We start from the raw sequence: 19,703 nt of genomic DNA, 5'->3' as shown, positions 1-19,703 counted from the left end.
CACACACTCACTTTCACCAGGCTAGGACAGGAGGTTGGGGTGCGGGCTCTGGGCTGGGACCGAGGGGTTCGGAGTGTGGGAGTGGGCTCTGGGCTGAGCCTGGCGCAGGGGTTAGGGTGCAGAAGGGGGTGAGGGATGTGAGCTCTGGGAGGGAGTTTGGGTGCTGGAGGGGGCTTCAGGCTGGGGTGCAGGCTCTGGGAGGGGGCTCAGGGCTGGGGCAGAGGGTTGGGGTGCAGGTTGGAGGTTCCGACCGGGAGGCGCTTACCTCGGCAGCTCCCGGGCAACGGTGCAGCAGAGCTAAGGCAGGCTCTCTGCCTTCCCTGGCCCCACGGCACTCCTGAAAGCAGCAGGCATGTCCCTGGAACCCCTGTGGGAGGGCAGTGGGCTCCGTGCGCTGCTCATGCCTACAAGCACCGTCCTGGCAGCTCCCACTGGTTGCAGTTCCTGCCCAATGGGAGCTGCGGAGTCGGGGCGGGGGCAGTGCATGGAGACCCCCTGCCCCTTCCCCCCCACCCCCCAGGGGCTGCAGGAACATGCTGGCTGCTTCTGGGAGCAGCGCAGGGCCAGGGCAGGCAGAGAGCTGCCTGAGCCCTGCTATGCCGCTGGACTTTTAGCAGCCTAAAATCTCCCGGTTTGGCATCAATAGCCTCCAGGAGATAGAGCCCGATTCCGGGAGATTCCCGGCGAAACCGGGAGGGTTGGCAACCCTAGAGTGTACCCAAAGCTGCCCTCAGGAGCTGCGGTGCTCAGCACCACTGAAAATCCACCAGGGACTCTCATTCCAGGCATGCAAAGGCAGGCTTCAGCATTGGTCAATTCCTCGAAAACGTGCGTGAGACACAGCAGCCTGGGCAGGCCGCAGGCAGTAGCAGCACACACAGACGCCTGGGGGAGGCAAGCGCAGGCAACCAGGGGTAGATTTTGGCCTGCAGACTTAACGCCATCATTGCCCATCGCTATAGGGGCCAAGCATCTTTCGGGGTTAAGGGCACTTTGCCAGACCGGGGGGCTTCTTGCCACAGATGGCATCCCACCGAACTCGCTGGAGCGCTGCCCCTGTGGCTTTGGCTTGAGGGGGTTTCTCCGGACTTTCTGCTGCTCCACATTGGCCATGAGCAGCACGGCTGTGAAAGTGACGGTGCGCAGACAGGGAGCGAATGGGGGCCTGATCCCCACCTGGGAGGATGCAGACACAGCAGCTCCTAGGATCCCCTTTCCCATGGTCACTGGGAGCTGTGGACAGAGTCTGATTGCTCATCTGCCACACCTCAGGCTGGAAGGGAGCACAGGAGAGACCGAGACAGGAGACCTGCCCTGCTTCCCCACTGCCTGGGTCTGGGTCAGAGAACAGCTAAACAAAAGAGAAGGGACAAAACTTGAGAAGCGACAGCTTCATGCCTATGCCCCCAAGGAGAGCAACCCACAGCCATAAACACAATTACAACACCACAGCACCTGGAGAACCCACAGGAAGCAGTTTTTAGCTCCTTTACTTTACTCTGCATTAGTGTCCGGCAGTCCTGTTACTGACACACTATCTGGATAAGCGCCCGACCTGAGCAGTAAGTCACAGGGAATGCAGCACACGGCTAATCACACAGCACATTGCACTCCTCATGCATGTGACAATCCCTCAGGCTCAAATACCTCCAAGAGCCCACAACTGCCCCACTCCAGCCCCTCCACATCCCCACAGCTAGCCTCGCTCCAGGTAATCTTTAATTTTGATATCCTGGGAGCTCGGGGAAGTGGTGCAGATAACTCACTCACCTCCCATCGGGATGGGCACACAAGGGCTCCTGCTGGGCAGGCTGAAAGGGTATTTGCCTCTGGTTCAGAGAGGGGATGCTGTGTTGCTGTCACAGAGCGGGAGCATGATACATTATGTACCAAGCAGCAGAAGTTGCGAGGCCCTGCCTAGACCATCCATCAGCTCAGCCAGACACTGAGGGAGATGCCACTCAAAGCCATGGTGAGGGGCTGCATGCAAACAAATGCAGACCAAATATTCCCCAAGACCTCCTGGACCCCTCTACTGCAGAAGCACTCTCTGTCTCCTTGCATTTTACCATTTCGTTGGCTCATCAGTTACATCTGCTGTTTCAAGCCAGTTAACCTGTCAGATGCAGCAAGTGTGCTGTGATGCTCGTTGGTACCCAGTTATTGTACTTTGGTGTAAATAACACTGGAACAGGAAGAGAACGCTCACAGGGCTGCCTTAGAGGAGGATTCACTTGGCTCTGGGAAAACAACTTTGCCCTGAGCCCTTCCCTTCTACATTTTATTCACCCCCAACCCAGTGCTTTAAAAGGAGCGAGTGGGGCCAGGTGGGTAATTGGCCCCTGCTGATTGGTCGCTGTGCTGTACTGTGGAAAGAGCAGGAGGAGGGGAACAGATGGACGATTGGTCTGCCCTAATGGGGTAGCTACGTTTGCAATTTACAGCTATACAAGTTTAATACGTTAGAATCTTTCACTGGTTTGGGTCACTAGCCTTAGGAAAAATTCTTGTTCTGGTTCCAGAGCAATTTGACCAATCGACCTAAGGGCTAAGCAGCTGCTAAGCACCCACATCTGTCTAGCCATGCAGATATTTCTATGGCCTCAACACTACAGTACCCAAGTACCTCTACCAGCTGCCCAGCTTCCTACCAAAGTCCAGTTTGCAGGGTTGCATTCTGCTGGCTAAGTTCTCCCTGCAATTTCAGCTGGATGTAGAATTCTTTGCTTTCCAGCCTGACGTGTTGCACCGTGTTGAGATGTGACGTTAAACAGCTGATACAGGATTCATTTATACATAGATTTAATCTGTACCGTGCTTTGGAACCCGTCAAGATGGGTGTTACTAGCATTATTAAATTTACATGCCACTTTGGCCAGCTGTTTCTGGAAAGCCCTCCTCCAGGTAATTACAGAAGTCTTGCGCTTCGCATGACATGCCAATGGCGGGGAGGAGAGGCACTAACATGACTGCACATGGAAAGTATTGCTAAAATACTTCCAAAGCGAAGACCTGGAGGAGGAAGGCTGGTAAAATAAAGAACCCCTGATCACGTTCTTCAAGGTGAGCACACAAACAGCCGGCCCGTTCTCTGGAGGAGATACTGTTCTCTGCAAAGCAAAAGGACAAACTAACAATATTGCCAAGGCATTATCAGCTCTACTTACTACGTCGTAACCTGTTGGTGCCCGGTTCCGAGATGCAACCACTCCAACTCCTGTGATAGGATCCATTGGCACGTCCAGCAAGGCATCGGAAAGGTCTCGGACTTCAGGCATTATGGACTGTGCCTGAAACAGGGAGGCAGAGTTAAAGGGCTACACAGCAGCACAGCCCCTTAGACAGAAAACCTAGCACATGCATAGCCCACCCGCAGAGCCCCATGTGTGCTGGAACAGCTCCTGCTATGGCGACACACACCTTCAGCATTTTAAAGTGCTCAAGCTTTCACGGATTTTTAAAGAGGCATTTGCTTTTGATAAGAACTTACATCTGCGCCTTCTCTGATAAGTCAGGAATTCAGACCAACAGCCTCTTCTGAGATTAACTTGATTGTTTCCAGAATGTTTAGCCTGGGCTGGTCCCCATCGAGTGCCCATAAGAAAACCTTAGCCCATCACCCAATGAAAGGCAAACTGACCCCTGTGATTCAACTGGGCTCAGGTGGCTCTGCCGTTCCTGGGGGGAAGGAAGCTACTTTAATCATAGAGTCCTTAATCATAGAATATCAGGGTTGGAAGGGACCTCAGGAGATCATCTAGTCCAACCCCCTGCTCAAAGCAGGCACAATCCCCAATTTTTGCCCCAGATCCCTAAATGGCCCCCTCAAGGATTGAACTCACAACCCTAGGTTTTGCAGGCCAATGCTCAAACCACTGAGCTATCCCTCCCCCTGCTTTGAATGGCTCTGTTCCAAGGTTCCCCCTTGCAGCTCAGTATCAGACAAGCAGACAAGCTGAGGATTGCACTGTGAGCCTGCCTCCCTCCATTGCTTAGTGAGAGCAGGTTAGAGACCTGGTTTACATGGCACCTGGTTCACTACGTACCAGGCGCTGTACAGCAGCTGGGACCCAGAATGACATGCCTGTCCCACACAGCTGAGACACCAGGGAGGCGCAAACAGGCCCATGGCCTGGAGACTTTTGCACACACAGCGTAGCTGGGTTTGGAGTGACTTCGAGGGGAGGGGTGTGCCAAGCGTAGCAGGGGAGTGGGCCCGAGAGCCTGAGGGAGCAGTCAGCGGACAGGTCACACGGAGCGCGGGGGTCCCAGGAGTAGGTGGGAGGGCTGGGACAGAATTCTAGTCGGGGCAGAGTCCAGGCAAGGCTGGGGGAATGGTGCCATTGCCTGTGGCATCCTGCCAAGAAAGCCAGTTGAGGCAAGTCCTATCTTGCTTCCAGGTAGGAATGCGCCAGGAAGCCACCCCGACGCCAAGAGATGAAAAGGCAGCACTGTGTAAAAGAGCATTGCTGCTGGGAAGCCAGATAAGCTGTGCAAAAAGCTACCTCATTCCGTTGCTTTTTCACAGCAATTAAACCCCAACCTCTTCAGGGCTGGTTACTTATTGCTTCTAAAACAGGCAGAGGTGAGTGCTGGTGTGTATACTTCCTACTGCCACGTCATGTTGCAGGCAATAAAAGGTGGCTCTGGTGTCCGACATAACAGTGCTACACGGAGAGTCAGCATATCTGTAGCACCCCCACCTGCCAAAACCGCAACAGTCAGCCTCCGTCTATGATGTCAATGAAGCAATTGCCACCACACTGGTGTCAGGAAGAGTTCTGATTCATCACCTGGACTAGTTTCTTGAAAATGCAAAGAAACGGAGCTGCAGCTCCCTTCATTCTCTAGACAACTCAAGTTTCTAGCAATCTGGAGACAGAAATTTGCGTTTTGAACCCTAGCGTTTTCCCCTTCTATTTCGCATACAGACTGCTCAGCTTCACACAATCAGCGCAGGAGAATGAAGGCAGCCCTAAGAATGGAGAGACTGCAGCCCACCCACAGCCGGCACCTTCCAGCAAAGATGTTTCTCATGTTTAGTTATATACAACAACCAACCCAAACCCAATGCTGTTGCTTGCAGTTCAAAACACTGCAACCTCCCAACATGCTTTGCAATTATCAATTCATAACTGAAGGCATAAACTGTGCAGTGCTGACACAGCATAATGTGAATTAAAATACAGAATATGTAAATCTGCACAGAGTTGTGTAGACACATTTACTGATAAACACACTTCCAAGTTGCTCACAATAGCTTCGTGACCTACTGATGCCCATCAATTGCTTTTGCTATGTAACAAATATTGATGTTAACGTCCCTTAGGTAAACACACACTGTCCTTCAAAGAAATAATGATATTCCCTAGTTCACGACAGGAAAAGAGACCCTCAGCAGATTTCAGAATGGCGACTGTGATCTAAGCAAAGGGGAAAGGTGTCTATTCTGCTTAAGTGTTTCTGTTTCACCAGCTATTGCTGCATCCAAACGCGACAACAAAGGCAGGTACCAAAGTGGCAGCGTGGACTGGCAATAGGCGAACACAGGCTTAGCCTTCAGGACTAGTGCCAGGACTCGACATGCTAGAATGCTGGAATGAAAAAGCCTTTGCTTCCTTCCATTGGTGGAAAACACCATCCCAACTGCCCCAAGCAGCTACCCCATAAGGGATTGGACATCACTACAGGTGGTCCTCCCCTGGAAGGCTCACAAGAACGGAGCTGACAATACCTTTTCTTTGAAACCCACAAACTAGCAAGGCCACAATTTTCATAAGTGACTGGTGATTCGGGGAGGCCTCATTTCCAGCAAGCACTGAGCAATCGCCCTTTGAAAATGGACACTCATCCCTTTCTGGCGACTCACATTGGGTGTCCAAAAATCACAGCTTTTGAAAATCTTGGCCCAAGCCATTTCCTCTAGGCAGCTAACAAACCAGTAGCCTGTCCGTGCATGCAATTTGCCTGAAGCAGCTTCTCCTCCTCAGAACCTCACAGCCTCTCTAACACACCAACCCAGGAGTCACGCAGCTGCAAACCATGCCACAATCCCATCCCGCCTCCGAAGACCAGCTGGCCCCAAGGAGGGGAGCTGGTATGTTTTGTAATACTGCACTACAGAGCTGGGGAAAGCCTGCCTGGTCACACGGCACAGGGACAGCACAATGATTTAAGCACAGATGGACTTTCCCGAAATGGACAGTTTTGCATAAAAACTGTCATTTCTTTTGAAACTTTCTCGCTTTTCAATGAAAAACCAAAACCTGACAAATTGCAGGGGGGCGGGGGGACTGTTGAAAAAAACAGAAAATTTCTGTGAACCTTTCTGAAAACGTTCCCCAGTTTCCAGCCAGCTCTACCCCTGAACTAAAGAGTTCAGCCACATCACCATTGCATCCCCTCGCCTCCCTCCAAGCTTGCACAACATTTAGCTTGAGATTTTAAATGCACAGAAGTCAGGAGATGCAGTGTGTCATCAGAACCCTCCACACTTCTGAGTTACGCTGGCTCATTTCACTCAGCCCGTCTCAGTGCCCCTTTTAGAGAAGGGCACGGAAGGGTCACCACTTCCCCCCATCCCAGACGGCTTGCTTTCTTTCTGTGTCTAGCGGAGTTCCTCAGCATTGTCTAACTGGCTCACACAGAAATGTAGCTCAAGCCGCCTGCAGCTCTTTAACCTCAAGAATTACAGGGCGATGCTGGCCCCGGATGCTGTTTATCCCTGAACTGCAGTTTTGGGTTCCCATGGAACTAAAGGTTTAGTGAGAAGCAGCTGCGCAGATGGAATACTGATGTAGTCTATGAGAGTTAGTGAAAAACATGAACAGAATTTTTTTTAAAACAGAAAATAAACTCCTCGTCAGCTGTGAGCATCTAAGGAGAAGCAAATTTCCCATGCAATTCCAGAATTACCAGGGCTCCTTGTAATCATGGTTTCTGGTGGAGCTGAACTTTTTCTGGTGTGCCTCATGAACAATTTGTGTAGTCTCCCGAGTCTTCACTCTCAGTCACTGACTGAAAATGCTTGTTTTATTGCACCCAGGATCAAAAATACACTTCTGCTTATTGGTAGCCCTCAAGTCTCCCCACATAGAGTTATTTTGCTATGGACATTGCCAGCAGCTGCCGGACCTCAGGAGATCACAGTTTAACAGAAAACATGAAGTTCCAGCTTCCTACACATGTAAAGGAGGGACCACTTCTTCAAAGGCACACGTAATGCTGTGGTGTGGTTTTGGTATCGCAGGATGCTTGCCAGGCACGAAGCTCAGCAGTGGGAGCAGGGTAAAGGAGGATACAGAGAGCACAGTATAAAGGCAAATGGCTGCAGTCCCACAGCCCAGACCCGACTAGCCAAAGCTATTAAGCCATTGCGCTGTATAGCTGGTCTTGGAATCCACTGAAAGCCCAACTCACCCAAATGGGATTGGACGTCATGGGATCCGGGCACCAACTCTCCCAATGTCTTTCTGCTGAGAACCTGGCAGCTCCAGGCCTCGTTGGGAAGGGGCAGTTCTAAGTATCTGCCTCTGCCGGTTGGCCACAGGAGCCGGGTCCCCAGCAGAGGAAAAAACATTGCACCGAGGAGCAGAGAACAGGACTTTGAACTCACTCACTCTTGGACAGCACAGGCTGGGTGCTCAGCCTCAATGAGGAGCCCCCTTGATAGCCCCAGGAATGGGCTTCATGAAAGTCCCGTCCAGCGCCCTCTGCCTAGGAGCATGCTGGCTCAACGGCGAGGCTGCTGCCTGACTGCTCAGACTGGCCCTGTCAGAGAATCCAAGCGTCTCCCAAAAGAAACAACAACAGCATCAAAGATCCCTGCCCCTCCTCTACACCAGAGCACTGGGGAATGGTGCGCAGCTCAGAGGACTCTGCAGGGGAAATAATTATGGGGAATCATCCAGAGGCCTGGGGACTTTGCATAGTGGGAAAGATGCCCAGGGATTCTAAACACCAGTATTTCTCTGGCCTTCTCTCCACCGGGACATTGGCAGTGCTGCGGCCACAGTGGTATGGACCATGCTGCACTGAACAGACACTTGCTGGAGCATCCGTGAACTGGGTTTTCCTTCGGGACCTGTCACCCTAGAATTTAGCAGCCCTTTGTCTGACTTGTAAGTGTCATCCCAGTGGGTTTCTGCAACCCTTAGAACAAGTCACAGATCCGTGCTCAGTGTCTGGAGAGAGCCACAGACACACACAAGAGCTTCTGTATATACCTTGGGGTGTAGCTCAATAAAAATGCACTTCTCATTCCATTAAGGCTGACATGAATCTGCCCTCAATTTAAGGGGGAAAGGTGCCTTTGTCAATGAGGTGCCGTGTAGCAAAAGCACAAAGCTGTTTTGTGAGTGTCTGACTCACAGCATGGTGGGTAGAGAGCAGGAAACAGCATCAATCCTTATTTGTCACTGCTCACACAAAGCCTTTTTGTACGGGTAACAGCAGAGGTTAAGAGCTAAAGAAATCAGGCCTTTCTCCTTTGAGATGGCAGGAGATGGAGGCTGCAGGGCTGAGTCACAGATGTGACACTGTCTCAGGGGGCGTGGGAGATGTACGCACGCAGTCGAAGGAAGGTCAGAGCTTGACTCCTATTCCTGGTGGAGCAGCACAGCGTGGCCACCTCGACACATTCCCTTCTAGCCAGGCTCCCCCGTGACACAGCCAATGAGGACATGGCACTGTAACCTGGCAAACAGGCTCCAACAATTATCCAGGGGAAGCATACCCAAACTGGGTTAGACCTGTGCGTAACGATACGGGCCTGATCCTGCTCCCCTGGGAGAAGGACTGCATAGACTCGGGCCCTGGCTCCTTGAGCCAACAGGGACTAGATGTGCATTTGGCCGCAAACAGGGCTCCATTGTGCAAGGTGCTGTACAACCAGGGGGATGTGTTGGCTTCACATGAGGCTGAGGGGGATCACCTCGGGGAAGGGGGTGATCTTAGAAATTCCCCTGCCTTCGTGCTGTCTTTCACAGCACCCACAGGCCCACCACGGGCTGCCAATCAGTGTGCGCTACACTTCCAGCCTTCCCTCCATCCCAAGCCTCCTGAAGACCCAGCTGCTCTGGGAAGCATTCCAGCTCTGCAGACCTTATCCCACCGAGGGCTAGGGCTGCACCCTTAGACGGGCTAGTGCTCCGGGGCGGGGTTTGGCTGTCACACACTGCGCCTAGCGCAGCTCCTACAGCTCTGCTGCCAAACCCTGGCTCACATCCTACGAGCATGGAGCGGGAGCCTCTCTCTTGCCCAGCACGTGTGCTGCGATCAGACCTAGCTGCAGTCCTGTACTCTGCTACCAGGGCCGCATAGCTACAGTGCCACATCACAGAAGAACAAGGATTATTCAGACAACTCTGTTGGGCTGCAGGTTGCCTATTTAGGGCAATTTCTCATCTTGGGGATGGTCTTGGGATGCGCCTGGAATGGGTATGGATGGGGAGGATGTCCACTGGGAATGGAGATAAATATTTTTGTGAACTTTACACAGGTCACAGAGGAGACCCTGGCTGGGCAAACACAATTGGTTACACTTCATTCCTCCCTGGGGGGCATTAATGAAGTTTGCTTGCTTTACCTTCATGTGTCTGAACTCGTGATTTTTTCCTTAACAATAAAAGAATGGATTGAATAAAGATGGAGGATTATGCAAATACTTCTATTAGACAGCTTGTTATTACAGTGAGTTTCTCTTTAAACAGTGCAAGGCTGACCTGTAGTCCTGGCTAGACGCACTGCAGCTGAGAACTCAAACCAGCTGATCGGGAGGCTGCATTTTATAATCCCATTTGATACCCTCAGCATTTGTATAATTCTGTATGGATAGGCCCCCCACCCCAACTCCATCCTGAGCAGGGTCGCTTTGGGAACAGATCAAATCAATTAAGAGATTGTTTTCCCCTTAGCTGGAAGCATTCTCCCTTTAGGTCAGTCCAAATGCCCTGTGCACATCCAGTCCGTGTTGGCTGGGAGACCGAAGACGCCGAGCTCTAGGACAGATTCAAATCACTGCTGTGGGCACTGCTCATTAGGGAAGGAGGGAGAGGGAATTTGCCGGCCAAAGAGTCCACTCACCATCCCTTGCACTCCAGTAGCACCGTCCCTCTAGGCACGGCCCACTGCACAGGAGGACTCGTCCCTGCCTGGAAAGCTCAAAATCTAGGTCGACAAGCAACGGGCCCAGGCTGGGAGAATACGCTTTTGATAGACATTGTTCATAGTGCTGGTTTTATTATTTAATAAGTCCAGAATGACCATCCCCGACTGGCCTTCAAGCTGGCTATTATTTGCTGGCCAGTCTCTTGTCAGCATCACAGCAGAGATGGGTCTTGAGGAGGGATTTGGAGGAGTAGAAGATATTCCCCATACAAAGGAGAGCGTGGAGGGAGGCACATAGATAGATGGGGAGAAGTAGACAAGTTCTTCCCTGAGATCTCCACATCACACGCTAGGGAGGGAAGGAGGGTTTCTCTATTTGCATCAGCAGCTCACCCTGAGCAGGGTCGCGCATTGTTATAAATAAGCCAATTCTTAATTTTCCTTGTGGTCATCGTGGCACAGAGGAGTCAGGCTCCCACACTGCGGAGCGGACGCAGCACGGGCGAACGCCTATATTCTCCCAGGAAATGCAAGCACTGCCACCCTGATCCATCACTATAATAAGGAGCCCGACTGCTTCTTGCTGGTTGCTTAGTGCGAGCTCTCTCCCCACAGGGTTCAACTCATCAGAGTCAGCCTGACCATCCCTTCACTGGAAACATGCTCCTACCACTGCCTTGTGGTGAGTTCTCCAGTAACCCAAACAGTACCCCACGTTCTGAGAGCTCCCCAAAGCTGCAGGGGGGTGGAAGAGGAAGAGCCTGATCCTTTAGGAGAGACTCGCAATAACCTCTGAAAACCTCATCATTGCCCCTATGTTACCCTTTGTCACGGCTAGAGGACTCTAACCAGTGTTTCAGCTCCATCCTGCTGCAGATAGCTTTTCTGGCAGTGCTCTATGGGGCCATGCAGCAGAGATCAACCTTGGGACTTCCCAACCACAAATCAGCAAAGGGTCAAGATGTCAGAGGTTTTACCTGTGGACACGACATTAATCAGCTGGGCTGGACTTCCCGTGGCACTGGGCTCTGAGCCAATCGACTGCTGGCCTTTTAAAAGAAAATGGACAAAGTAGCCCACAGCTTGATCCTGGTATATCCCATTCTGTATCTTCAGCCTTAAGAGTGGTCAACACAACAGTGAAGAGAGGGAGGCTGGGGGCCAATAGCAGAAGGTTTATCAGGACAGAATATTTCAAAAGGATGAATATCAAACAAGCATTCAGGCAAAGGTCACCCAAACTGAAATAGGATCCCGAGTTGGAGGATCTTTTGACCCCTTTCTACAAATGCACATGCAATATTTAGGAGTTTTTAGCTCTGGGTCCATCTTTGGAGAGAACACTGCTGATCACCGGGGCTGAGGAGCACACAATCCGGGAGATACTAACTCTATTCATGGGACCTGTGGACTTTAACTGAGAGCCTTTATCTGCCTATAAAAATATTCCTCTCAACTGGAAGAAGCAGAGTGCTTTCAGGTAACATGTTCCAGTACCTTAGATTCCTTCAAAAGAGTCTTCTGAGTTTCTTGAAAAACCCAAGATCCTTGAGGGTGTTGCTAACAGTGCTCATTTTTGAAACAAGTTACATCGTCCAACCAGGTCACAGTTCTGGTGGCTAGTTCTTTTTATCCTAGCCTCTCCCATAAGACTTCATTTCACAGCCTTTGCTAACTTGCCTTAGGTCACAGATCAACAGATATACAGAGCTCCCCTTCTGCCTGGTATCTTAATCCCTTGTGTTTATATCTTTATAAACACACTCTTTCCCTTTCTCCTTCCCTACCTTTCTCTCCCACCTTATTTTCATCGTATGTCATCTTCACTTGTATTGCTTTACTCTACACGTATATTTATAATAGATTTATTGTCCATTTCAAGTATTTCATTAATACGCCCTGACCACAGGCACAAGAACACTAGAGCACAGGACAAACCTACTTGCATACTCTAATGGCGAATTTGTGTTACTTTAAAAAATGGAACACTAAGGTAACCTAGAAAACCAAAGTTTTACAAATTCAAAAACAGACAATTTAAAGAACAAATGGTGTGAGAGTGGAGCAGATCTGATCATCTACTTGGTAGATGCACAACACGTCATGAGAAACCAACGCAGCTCTAAAGCTGAATGGCAGGGAGGACAAGTTTATCATTTCCTCCTTCAACCACATGCGCTGCACTTCTGACATTAACTTGTTACCAAAGAGGCAGAATGACATTCAGCAAAGATTAAACTGAAAAATTAAAACCTCTTACTAACTTCCCGTACCAAAGGAAAAATAAAGCTACAAAGTCTATGGAGATAGACATTACTGTAGCCTTAATTTAAATACCATTGGAAGATTGTTTGCAAGTTCATTCTAAAAAGCTGTAGCTATGAATAGCACTTTTACATTTACATAGCAACTCTCAGCACAAAGTGGTTTGCAAAGCACTACAAACTGATACACATTCACGATCCCTTCACCCACCACCAAAACGCAGCCACATCTGGGGCCTCATGTAGCAGCTGCTTAATACTCTCAGCCAGTTTTATGACAGGGGAGAATTTTCGGCAGACAGTTAGATTTTACCTTGATTACTTTGGCACCTGCTGAAGTACAATTTGCCTTGTCTTGACAAGAGCGTTAGGTCTTGTCTACATTTAGAGGGTTTTGTGGGTATTGTTAGGCCAGTATAGCTGAACACGCAAAGCTGCCCCAAGTGTGGACATGGTTATACTGGGTCAGGGAATTGGCATTAGCTAGATGAGTGTAAGGACAGTTATACTGGCACAACTACATCCACGCTAAGGCTTATACAAACATAGCTGTATTAATAAAAAGAAATCACTCCCCTGATCGACAGAGCTTTACAGGTTTAACTGAAGGATAGACCTAGCCTTTCAGAAAGTGTAAATTAGATCATGTTCGCTGGCCTGACCCAATACCACATCTTTAAATCCTAGTCTAGACAGAGCCTAACACATGATAAGGTTGAGTGAAGCTGGGTGAACCTTCCCAAACACCAGAGCAGAAATGCACAAGTTCCAGTGATGTAAGTTGGAGGTGAATAAATAAAGCTGCCAGTCATCGATGCCATTGCCCAGCCCATGTTCCAGGAGGAGGAAATGCACGTTATCAGCTTGGCTGGGGAGAGACCCCTGAGAACTGGGGAGGGGGAAAATCAGAAATCAAGAAATAATAAGGTGTAAACACCTGCAGCAAAACACTTCACCTCACATGCGGCGCTTTCACCGCAAAATCCACTAACTTCCCATGGACGAATCAGCAGGCCAAGGTCGCCAGGACTCTAGATCATCTTGCAGATTATTGGAGCTACTATTGCAACTGACCCAGCAGATCAAATAACTTAGTTTATCTACACATGTGGTTGGGTGCTGCACTTACTTAGAGGCTCTCCTCCAGAACACAATGCCAACGCACACCCAGCGACAATGAATCCTGTTGCCAGCACCAAAGAGCACCCAGTCCAAAGTGAGAAATTGACCATGACTTTGGGGAGCTCAGTGAACTCACTGTTTGGTCTCCCTTGGTGCACGTGGTCCCTCAGAAGGCCAGAAATAAGACCATGGGACAAGTCGGGTATCTAATTAAGCGTCGGCAGAAGCGTTTGCAGAATGCAGGATTGTACCCCAAGGCTCCACAGACTGCAAGCCCCTGACTTGGGTCAGCAACAGCTTGCAGGTGGGCAGTGAGAGGGGCGGAGGGGCTTCTTCTCAACCCTCAGCCAGGAAAATGGTGGCCAGGACAGGGGCAAAGTGGAAAATCATCGTCGCTCTTTGTGGTGCAGGCAGAGAGGCACAGTCAAGGCAGGCAAGCCCCCCACTGCCAATCGTGGCTGTGAGCGAGTGAACACAACGGCAGAGGCGAACATAAAAGCCGGAAGGCGCCCGGGGAAGTATTTGTTCTTGAGTAACCCTGTAAGGTTTCTGTGCCTTGCCTGGGAGCTTTTCTTCACTCCGCTGTTTGCCAGAGCAGCCTTTGGGGGCGCGGGGCGTTTTGGCGGAAGGGAGAAGGACAAAGCCAGGCCGCTCGAGCCGGCCTCCCCTGGCCGCAGACCCACCTCGGCTCAGCAGCTCAGCGCCCGGGGGAGGACGCAAGCGGGGCCCGGCCCGGCGCCCGCGGATTCTGCCCAGGCTGGGGAAACCTGCCCTGGGGCGCGGCCCCAGACAAAGCAGCCCTGTGCCCACGGCGATGGGCTGGCCCCGGCCGGGCGAAGCAGGCGGAGAAGCGGGGCGGGGGCCGCGGGGCGGGGCGGGGCGGGCCGGGCCGGGCCGGGCCGGCGACACTTAACTGTTGCCCGAGCGGCGGGCGGCGGCCGGTCGCGTCTGCCCCGTCGCAGGCAGAAGCAGCGTCTCATCGCCCGGCGCGGCGCGGCCCGGCGGAGCGGGGAGGAGGCGCCGGGCCGGAGCCCAGCGGCGGTGCCTTACCCGGCGGGAGCGCGGCCCCCCGGCCCCGGCCCGGCCCCGGCCCCGGCCGGCGGGAGCTCTGGGCTCTGGGGCGGCGGGAGCCGGCGCGGCTGACACAGGCTGGGAGCCGCCGCCCGCCCCCCACCCCGCCCCCCGCCCGCCCGCCGCCCCCCCCGCCCCCGGGTCTCGGCGCCCGGCCCGGCTCCCGGTCCCCTTCCTCGGCCGGGGCCACACGGAGACTTACCCGAGACGAGCCCGCTTGCAGCAGCCGAGCGGCCTCCACTGCAAAGAGCGCGAGTGGCGAGTGGCGAGGGGGCAGCCGGGGCTGGCGATCGGTCCTGTTCTAGGAGCGCCAGCGCGGCCGGGGCCGGAGCAGTGCTTCTTTCAATGACACGAAAAGCAACATCCTTGACATAACGCCTAAATGCAAGACGGCTGCCGTTTCCTTCTCTGAAGCATGGCTTGTTTACTGCTAGGAGAAGCAGGAGGGCAGACCCGGAAGGAAGCTGTATGGCAAACCCAGCGGGCCCCCATGCTGCAAAGCTTTCACACCTAACTGTAGGGGTGTGGGCGGCCCGGCTGACCCCACCTTAATGAAACCTGCACACAACCCACCCCTGCCCTGGGTACGGTGGCTACAGGAAGCTACCGGGCCATCCAGGCAGACTGGGCCTCAGCCAGTTTTAGGAGAAAGATGCCCTCAGTGGGACGCCACCAGCCAGTTCTGTCCATACTCTCCCCTTACAAGGCCAAGAAACGCTGCCTGAGCCGGTAGCTCATCACATTGTGCGGCTTCCCTATTGTTACGGGCTGGTCCTCCGTATCTGATAGTCTAGTCTTAATTGCATTGCTCAGGATCAAATAATCCTGATTTCCCCCCTCTGATTTATTTTGCTCCTAATGTGTCTGCTCTAACTCACCCTGTCAGGTGGCCCTTTATATTCTGATCTTTTCTCACCTAGAGAGCTAGTTCCGTTTTTTAAAATCCTTTTTAAGTTACTCCTTTTCATTACAGCTCTGTAACCTCTCTGTGTGTCTAACCTGCCTTGGGAGTAGCTAAATAACCCTCGCCTCCTTTTCGCTGATAGGTTTCTCTGCCCTCACTTTTGCATCTGATTGGTTTCTGCTACAGATGGGCATCCAGCTCAGCCAATCAACGGCTCTTTATAGCCCAAAATGTAGTTTGGGGTGTTGAGGTTAATAACTGATCTGCTCCAACTGTGCCGCAGTCTGGTGCTGGGACTCAGCAGAGCTCCTGGGTTCTGTTCCCACTTCTGTGACTGCTGTATGAGCATGTCTGACTCGGTTCTCTACCTTTAACATAGCTATGATAAGATCACCTTGCAGAGGTCCTGTGAGGTTTAATTCTTTAGTGTGTGTACAGTATTTGAGATGCTTGGATGAAAGCTGCTGTAGAAAAATGACAATTATGATTGTGGTCCTGTGAACAGTATAAACACAATATACCACAAGAGCAACTAATGTTCATGGTCTTCTTATTACCACGGGGCACAGCTCTGTTGCATTGGGACCAGTCCTTTGTGCTACCCGTGTTACTACCTTTGTGGTTGTTCACCAGTGACAAAGCTCAACAGACGGCAGTGTCTGAACAGTGATAATACCAAGGTATTTTTGAACGTTTTTTGTATGGGTCACGGGATCTGGTCCAAGAGGTGATTATAGTGGAACCGCTTGGTAATAGTGACCATAATACAATTAAATTTAATTGCCCTGTGGGGGGAAGGGGCAGAAACAGCACAGCAGCCCACCATGTAGCATTTAATTATAGAAAGGGGAACTACACAAAAATGAGGAAGTTAGTTAAACAGAAATTAAAAAGTACCGTGCCAAAGTGAAATCCTTGCAAGCTGAATGGAAATTTTTTAAAGACACCAAAATAGAGGCTCAACTTAAATATATACCCCAAATTCAAAAACACAGTAAGAGAACCAAAAAACTGCCACCGTGGCTAAACAACAAAGTAAAAGAAGCAGTGAGAGGCAAAAAGGTATCCTTTAAAAAGTGGAAGTTAAATCCTAGTGAGGAAAATAGAAAGGAGCATAAACTCTGGCAAATGAAGTGTAAAAAATATACTTGGGAAGACCAAAAAAGAATCTGAAGAACAGTTAGCCAAAGATTCAAAAAGTAATAGCAAAAATTGTTTTAAGTGCATCAGAAGCAGGAAGCCCTCTAAACAACCTGTGGGGTTACTGGACGATTGAGATGCTAACGGAGCACTCAAGGACAACAAGGCCATTGCGGAGAAGCTAAATTAATTCTTTGTAACGTTCTTCATGGCTGAGGATGTGAGGAAGATTCCCACACCTGAGCCATTCTTTTTAGGTGACAAATCTGAGGAAATGTCCCAGATTGAGGTGTCGCTAGAGGTGGTTTTGGAACAAATTGATAAACTAAACAGTAATAAGTCACCAGGACCAGATGGTGTTCACCCAAGAGTTCTGAAGGAACTCAAATGTGAAATTGCAGAATTACTGTGTTATGCAACCTATCATTTAAATCAGCTTCTGTACTAGATGACTGGAGGATAGCTAATGTGATGCCAATTTTTAAAAAAGGGCTCCAGAGGTGATCCCTGCAATGACAGGTCTGTAAGCCTGACTTCAGTACCAGACAAACTCGTTGAAACTATAGTAAAGAACAGAATTATCAGACATATATATATGAACATGATTTGTTGGGGAAGAGCCAACATGGTTTTTGTAAAGAGAGATCATGCCTCACCAATCTCCTAGAATTTTTCAGGGGCGTCAACAAATATGCGGACAAGAATAATCCAGTGGATACAGAGTACTTAGAATTTCAGAAAGCCTTTGATAAGGTCCCTCACCAAAGGCTCTTAAGCAACGTAAGCTGTCATGAGATAAGGGGGAAGGTGTTTTCAAGGACCAGCAACTGGTTAAAAGATAGGAAACCTCTTCAGAATGAAGAGAGGTAAATAGTGTGCCCCAAGGGGCTGTACTGCAATCAGTTCTACTCAGCATATTCATAAACTATCTGGAAAAAGGGGTAAACAGTGAGGTTGCAAAATTGGCAGATGATACAAAACTACTCAAGATAGTTAAGTCCCAGGCAGACTGCGAAGAGCTACAAAGGGATCTCACAAAACTGGAGAACAAAATGGCAGATGAAATTCAATGTTGATAAATGCAAAGTAATGCACACTGGAAAACATAATCCCAACTATACATATAAAATGATGGGGTCTAAATTAGCTGTTACCACTCCAGAAAGAGATCTTGGAGTCACTGGGGCTAGTTCTCTGGAAACATCCACTCAATGTGCAGCGGCTGTCAAAAAAGTGAACAGAATGTTGGGAATCATTAAGAAAGGGATAGAGAATAAAACAGAAAGTATCATATTACCTCTATATAAATCCATGGTACGCCCTCATCTTGAATTCTGCGTGCAGATCTGGTTGTCCCATCTCAAAAAAAGATATATTGGAATTGGAAAAAGGTACAGAAAATTGCAACAAAAATGATTAGGGGTATGGAACAGCTGCCATTTGAGGAGAGAGAAATAAGACTGGGACTTTTCATCTTGGAAAAGAGACGACTAAGGGGATATATGATGGAGATCTATACAAGCATGACTGATGTGAAGAAAGTAAATAAGGAAGTGTTGTTTACTCCTTCTCATAACACAAGAACTAGGGGTCATCAAATTAAATTAATAGGCAGCTGGTTTAAAACAAACAAAAGGAAGTATTTTTCCACACAAAGCACAGTCAACCCATGGAACTCTTTGCCAGAGGATGTTGTGAAGGCCAAGATTATAACAGGGTTCCAAAAAGAACTAGATAAATTCATGGAGTATAGGTCCATCAATGGCTATTAGCCAGGATGGGGAGGGATGGTGTCCCTAGCCTGTTTGCCAGAAGCTGGGAATGGGCAACGGGATGGATCACTTGATGATGACCTGTTCTGGTCATTCCCTCTGGGGCACCTGGCATTGGCCTCTGTCGGTAGACAGGATACTGGGCTAGATGGACCTTTGGTCTGACTCGTATGGCCATTCTTGTGTTCTTTCCCTAGTTCTCTCTCTCTTCAAATACTGCATCTTCTCTTCTCCGATATCATTATTCCAAACAGATACAGCAACAATCTTCCTTGTATGCATTCCAGCCACAGCACACTCCCCTCTCAACAAGACTCTTAGATCTTACTGGCTAGATAAATTTCTAATTGTTATTTTTATTTGATGTGGTGAAGGCCTAGGCTCTTTATTTACTCAGTATGTTAGTAGGACCTTTTCTTCCAGTGTCTAGGACTCAAACAACTTTGTTACTACAGTAGGCTCACTACATACTTTTGTACAAGTTCCTGAAACATAACTTAAATGAGGACAGCCATTAAGTAAATCCACTGTCAGAAGACAGGATACTGGGCTAAATGGACCTTCGGTCTGACCCAATATGGCCATTCTTATGTTCTTATATTCTCTTTGTCCAACCAATGCTTTTTTTGTTTCCTCTGAGTGCATCACTAATGGCTGGTACTGGCTGCTGTACCTAAAGATTAAAGAAGATTATTTTGAGTGGCGAGGAGTAGAATGCATTTTTTGGTTTGGAGAGTAATTTAGAGAGAGAGAGATGATGCCTGGTGGAAATGAGAAATACATGCTCCATACATAATGTATGCCCCAAATGCCCTATTACAAATACAGAAAGATTTCCTGAACTGGAGAAGTTGGTACACATTACAGTGTGTTAATGCTTCCCTAAGGAGATGCTGATACTGAGAGAGTCTTTAGTGTAATAATATTAAAAAACTCAGCGTTTCAATAAGACCCTCCCTGCCCACCCTAGCAGTGTGAAATCAATTGATTCCAGAGGAAGAGTCTAATTGCTGCTTAGTATCCAGAAAATCTTCCAAGATGTATTCGGGTGTATGTTTCTACATGACCTGCAATAACACTTTTCCAAAGGGAGTAGGTGGTGGTCATGAGCCTGTAGTGGAACACAAGAACAGCTTAGTTACTTGCTCTCTGGCATTATACTCATGGAAACGGTAAACTCTGTAGTGTAGCCATTGCCTAAAGAGAATATTGCAAGCCCAGGAAAAGCAACTGTTTCTGCTGGGGCATATGGAGCCCTGAGCTGCTCAGGGTGGTGACAGTGAACACCCAAGAACACTCGCAGGGCTGGAGACCTTTAATCTG

The 19,703-nt window shown here is 49.7% G+C and overlaps 1 protein-coding gene across 13 annotated transcripts in view; it reads right to left on the bottom strand.

Moving 5' to 3' along the window:
• The window catches only part of MVB12B (multivesicular body subunit 12B), a 102,169-nt gene extending 86,622 nt beyond the window's left edge, over window positions 1-15,547 (bottom strand). For 6 of the 13 annotated variants that reach the window (XM_043498585.1, XM_043498591.1, XM_043498587.1 and 3 more), the window contains exons 1-2: window positions 15,443-15,547; window positions 3,168-3,290 (exon numbers count right to left, since the gene is read on the bottom strand). In XM_043498585.1, the coding sequence (XP_043354520.1) occupies window positions 3,168-3,290; window positions 15,443-15,532 (213 nt within the window). In that variant the 5' untranslated portion in view covers window positions 15,533-15,547. Of the gene's footprint in view, window positions 1-3,167; window positions 3,291-3,490; window positions 3,680-7,419; window positions 7,562-13,327; window positions 13,458-13,500; window positions 14,043-14,407; window positions 14,565-14,766; window positions 14,988-15,442 lie in introns of those variants that run through there. The other 7 variants (XM_038374344.2, XM_043498590.1, XM_038374340.2 and 4 more) reach the window with 7 other exon arrangements.
• Between the last annotated feature and the right edge of the window lie 4,156 nt (window positions 15,548-19,703).

This window comes from Dermochelys coriacea, chromosome 16 (assembly GCF_009764565.3).
Source record: "Dermochelys coriacea isolate rDerCor1 chromosome 16, rDerCor1.pri.v4, whole genome shotgun sequence".
Classification (NCBI taxonomy): Eukaryota; Metazoa; Chordata; order Testudines; family Dermochelyidae; genus Dermochelys; species Dermochelys coriacea.
Note: the sequence above shows the minus strand (reverse complement) of the source record. Positions and strands in the feature narration are given on the sequence as shown.